The 5,000-nt window shown below is 38.1% G+C and overlaps 2 protein-coding genes across 14 annotated transcripts in view; one reads left to right on the top strand and one right to left on the bottom strand.

The window, feature by feature from the left end:
• LOC124949855 overlaps positions 1 to 1,442 on the bottom strand; it is an 85,045-nt gene extending 83,603 nt beyond the window's left edge. For 2 of the 4 annotated variants that reach the window (XM_047495600.1, XM_047495601.1), the window contains exon 1: positions 458 to 1,442. In XM_047495600.1, the coding sequence (XP_047351556.1) occupies positions 458 to 749 (292 nt within the window). In that variant the 5' untranslated portion in view covers positions 750 to 1,442. The remainder of the gene's footprint in view (positions 1 to 457) is intronic. The other 2 variants (XM_047495604.1, XM_047495606.1) reach the window with 2 other exon arrangements.
• A 2,124-nt stretch (positions 1,443 to 3,566) lies between these two features.
• The window catches only part of LOC124949858 (forkhead box protein O-like), a 113,839-nt gene continuing 112,405 nt past the window's right edge, over positions 3,567 to 5,000 (top strand). For 6 of the 10 annotated variants that reach the window (XM_047495615.1, XM_047495616.1, XM_047495614.1 and 3 more), the window contains exon 1: positions 3,579 to 5,000. This exon is cut by the window's right edge. The gene's annotated coding sequence lies outside the window, so the exon portion shown is untranslated. The other 4 variants (XM_047495623.1, XM_047495622.1, XM_047495618.1 and 1 more) reach the window with 4 other exon arrangements.

Below are 5,000 nucleotides of genomic sequence, written 5' to 3'. Positions count from 1 at the left end.
TGTATAATCCCGACGATATAATCGGCGATCCAACGAACCACGACCGAATATGTTATGTATACTTATGATCTATGTGTATGTATTATATTACCAGGGTAATAACACATAGATATACATACATATATATATATATACATATATATATACATATATATGTATGTATGTATGCACACGATAATGGATCGTCAAAAGTAATGTCGTTAGAAAGAGACGTACTTCCGTTGAAATGACGATCCATGTCATCGGACTAGACTATAAAGAATTAATTTTAATATATGTACTACCTATGTACTTACTTAATTTTATATATATATATATATATATATATATATATATATAAATTTATAAATACAAAAAAAGAAAAAGAAAGAAAGAAAAAGAAATTTACTCTCGTAGGATCGGTTGACATTTCTTTCGAAATAAAATAATTGAAACTTATTAAAAGGATGGTACTCACGAACGGGAATCTTTTTAGGGTCGATGGTAACAAGTCGTTCTTCGACCTTGTCGAGTCTTCGTCTGACTTGGGCACTCCTTTCGGCAACCGCAGTCAATTCCCGAGTGAGTTCGGCAAATATGTCTTCGGCAATGGTGAGAAGCGAGGCCAGTTGCTTTAACGAACCTGTAAGTGCACCGTTCGCAACAGCCTCCAATTCGGCACCAACCGGTAACTCTTGTGCCGCCGCGCCGGATGGCACGTGACCGCGGCACAAGAAACGCGGCTCCACCTTTCGAATCACGAACGGCATGATCCTTCGACGAGGAAAGAACGACGATCAGTCCTTGGTGCATACCAGATGATTATCCTTCTTTCTCTCACTTAGACGATTGACGACGATCGACGTAATCACCATCATCCAAATCATTTCCCATTTGATCGTTCCAACATCTACATTATTATATTTCACCCCTTTTTTTTTATTTTGTCTCACTGTTTTATTACACTATTTCTCTCTCTCTCTCTCTCTTTTTATCTCTCTAACTCCTATCTCTATATCCTTTTACCGATCTTTACGAAGAGATCTCACACTTGTTACGTTTTCCTTTTCCTCGGTTCTTTTTTCTTTTTTTCTTTTTTTTTTCTCTTTTTTTTTTTTTTTTCTCTTTTTCGCTTCCCCCTTTTTTTTTATTCTCACTTTTCAACGTGATCAATTTATTACGTCACAATCACACGAATTTCTTTCTTCTTTCGTTTCTTTTCTCGCAACGAATAACTCCGCGATATCATCGTGCATTTTGAAAAGAAAGGAAAGTTAATCGTCGAATCGGATAGATATATATATATATATATATATATCGGCTTTTGAAAAGTTCGTTAATACGCGCACAAAAAATTAAAAATAAAGGAAGGTCGGAGAACGGATAGAGAGAAAGGAAGGAACAACGCATACCGCGCGTCGCGACGTCGGTGCGCCAAATGAGTGCCGCCGGCCGGTCGTGAGCACTCCATTCGAACGATTCGAAACCCGCCCATTCGCAGCGCCATTTTCTTCGAAGGCGCTACGATACCTACGATCATCTTCGTACTATTTTCCTTTGATTAAAATCGACGGTGGGTAATGTCGTACTTTTATACCTCTTGTAAAATTATTTACCGACGCATCCTTATCTTTCGCTCTTTCTCTCTCTCTCTCTCAATGGGAAAGTAGTTTTTATTTCGATCGATATACTTTATAGTTTATTAAACTTTACGAAATTTTTTAAAAGATGGCGCGAATAGATTGATATTGATAGAGATCTTTCATTGATAATTATTAAACCATTAACTTTCGATAATTCGTTAAAATTCTATAATATTATTATTTCAAAAATTATTTCAAAAGATTTATTACATGGTTATAGAAAATTATTTATTTTTACGACTTTATTATTGTTTAAAGAAAAATCATTTATTTTTACAACTTTCTTTATCATTGTATTTAAACTTACGAACTGGGACAATGTATAAAGGTCAACGCGATCCTGTCATTACTTTTATCTGTATTTATCCTAAAACTTGTCATAATAAATATAAACATAATATATATATAATATATATACCTACGTAATATGATATAATAATTATAATTATGAAGGTTAGATAATAAACTTTTATTAAGATTTTAGTACAGTTAAATTATATCTATGTAAAATTGATAAATTGCCAGGGTTTGAAAGTGAAAGTTCATTGTTCTCCGTTACCCTGACGAATTTGGTAACAATTCTTTTTTACGTCGTAATGTTTGGTGTAAAATGGGCTTTAGAATTAAGGGCAACGTAAATAATAGTACTTCCTCTTTCGAGAGGATCTAATGGGGCTGGATTACCGAACGGCATATCTTTTCTAGTCTTTATTCGTACCATCCCCATGTGCATTTTCACACGATAAACTTTATTCACTCATTAACCTCTCTCTTTCTCTCTATCTCTATCTCTCTCTCTCTCTCTCTCTCTCTCTCTCTCTCTTTCTCTCTCTCTGTTTATCTCCATTTCTATCTCTGTCTGTTACATTTTACCTTTCTCTTTTTTATTCGCGATCAATCGATCGAAACGATCGTCGATTATAAACGATAATATATTCGAAGAAAATCGTTTGAACTTTCAAACCTTATTATATATTACAAAAGTAAGACAATTTAAGAAAAGAGAGGAAAAAAAAAAAAATAAAAGAAAAAAATTCATTGCGAATTCTCTTAGCATATCTTTTAACATCCGGACGGGTGGTAACGTAGATACATACGTGCGTAGGAATTTCAAAAAATAAAAGGTCGTCGTACGTGGTAGTAGATGGCGCTCGCGAAACGCGGGCTTTTTAATTATCGAACGATAGGACAGAGCTATCGTATTTTTTAATAATTCAAATTATACGCAAAAAGAGAGAGATAGATATAGATATATAGATAAATAGATAAATAGATAGATAAATAGATAGATAGATAGATAGATAGATAAATAGAGAGAGAGAGAGAGAGAGAGAGAGAGATGATTCGTCAACGAGACAAATCTTTATACAAAACGTTCAGTGGTACTTATTACCTCGTGATATCGTCAAGGATGTAATCTCTCTCTCTCTCTCTCTCTCTCTCTCTCTCTCTCTCTCTCTCTCTCTCTCTCTCTCGCTCTCTCTCTCTCTCTCTCTCTCTCTCTAACTAGGTGATTTCGTCTTTCCACCACCAAGCAGCCGGCCTGCCAACCTACTCCTTCCCTCTCTCTCTTGCTGAGTGTTGGGCGCGCGCGCGCGCACACACCCACCCGTAACCTCCCACCTTCTTTCTTCTCCCACTCGACGAAGCAGCAAGGCACCGAGCAACCACCCACCATGGTACGTTCCAAACGTTTCTTCTCCCCCCTCTCTAACTGTATCTCTCTCTCTCTCTCTCTCTCTCTCTCTCTCTCTTTTTCTCTCCTCCCCCTCTCAAATCGAATTCTCTATGTCTCTCTCTTTCTCTCTCTCTCTCTCTCTCTCTCTCTCTCTCGACGAGTTACGAACTTTATCCATCTCTCTCGCACTGGTATTGAAAGAGAGAGGAGGTAGGCGCCACGAATTCGCCTCTCGTCTCTTCGTAACTTCGGCTTCGCTCGGTCAGTTCCGGCCGGCGGTCAGAAGAATTCGTCAGTATACGCCGTGCTGCCTTGCCGGTAACTTCTTCTTCTTCTTTTTCTCTGTATGACGTGCGACAGCGCTAGAAGACAATTTTGCGATTGATCTTTTTTCTCCATCTTGACCATTAGAAATCATCTCGTTAATTATTTTTTTCTGATCGTCTTTGAGAGAAAGAAAAAGAGAGGGAGAGAGAGAGAGAGAGAGAGAAAGAGAGAGAGAGATAAAGAGATAGAGAGAGAGAGAGAGAGAGAGAGAGAAAGAGAAAGAGAGAGATAAAAAAGGAGAGAAAAAGCGAAACGAAAAGGAAACGTCGAGAAATATTTTGAATAAACGCACGTCAACTCCGTACATAATTCATTCTTGAATTCGAATAATACGACGGGAGGAAAAATCGACGAGAGAAATAAATAAATAAATAAATAAATAAATAAATAAATAAATAAATTGATCGATCGATCGATCGATCGATCGATTGATTGATTGATTGATCGAATATCTTCGTCAAACGTCGTTGAATTATTGGAGAAAGAAAGATTGAAAAAGAAACGGGGAAATAAGGGGGAAAAGGGGGAAGAAAAAGAAAAACGATAGAGTGAGACGCGCGAGTCGAATTTTCGCGCCTAAAGTGATATAAGATTAATAATATCTCGACGAGTTAAATAAAAAAAAAGAAAGGTGAGGGAGAAAAAAAAACAAAGAGAAGAAAGAAAAATAAAAGGAGAGAAAAGTAAAAGAACAAGTTGAAAGAGAGAAGATACGATTTCAATCGATATAATCTTAAGAAATTACCAAAAAAATTAAATGATCTCTTTCATACTCGATCTTTGATAACGTCGGAGTTTGGAGAATCATTATTGGTTGTGTGCCACCGTCATTCGTTATATCGATACGGTACTATTATTCCGCGAAGGACACGTCATCGTCGTTGTCTCTTCGTGTTTCGTCTTCCTTCGTGCTTTGTGCTTCGTCTTCGTCGTCGTTTTCGTTATCGTCGAGAGGAAGTATCAGGAAAAGAAGAGGAATAGGAGGTAGTAGATCGTAATAGTCGTAGGAGGAAGGAGAAATCATCCTCTCTGTTCGGAGGTCGACGAGAAGATCTTTGGCGGGATTTTCCCTACACGGGGTGGGCCAATTTCTCTATCAAAACATGGCCACGTGACCGACAGCGGCGCGGCTTGTAAACACAGAGAGTTTGACCACGTGGTTTGCCCCCACTACCAGGTGGATCTTCTATCCTTCTCTCGGCTTCTCTTTCTCTTTCTCGCTCACTCACTCATTCGCTCGCTCGCTCGCTCGCTCGCACGTTCATTCGTTCGTTCGTTCGTTCGTTCGTTCGTTCGTTCGTTCTTATTCGTTCGCGTTCGTTCGCGTTCGTTCGCGTTCGCGTTCGTTCGTTCGTTCGTTCGCATTCGCGTTC

This window comes from Vespa velutina, chromosome 6, assembly GCF_912470025.1.
Source record: "Vespa velutina chromosome 6, iVesVel2.1, whole genome shotgun sequence".
NCBI lineage: Eukaryota > Metazoa > Arthropoda > Insecta > Hymenoptera > Vespidae > Vespa > Vespa velutina.
Note: the sequence above shows the minus strand (reverse complement) of the source record. Positions and strands in the feature narration are given on the sequence as shown.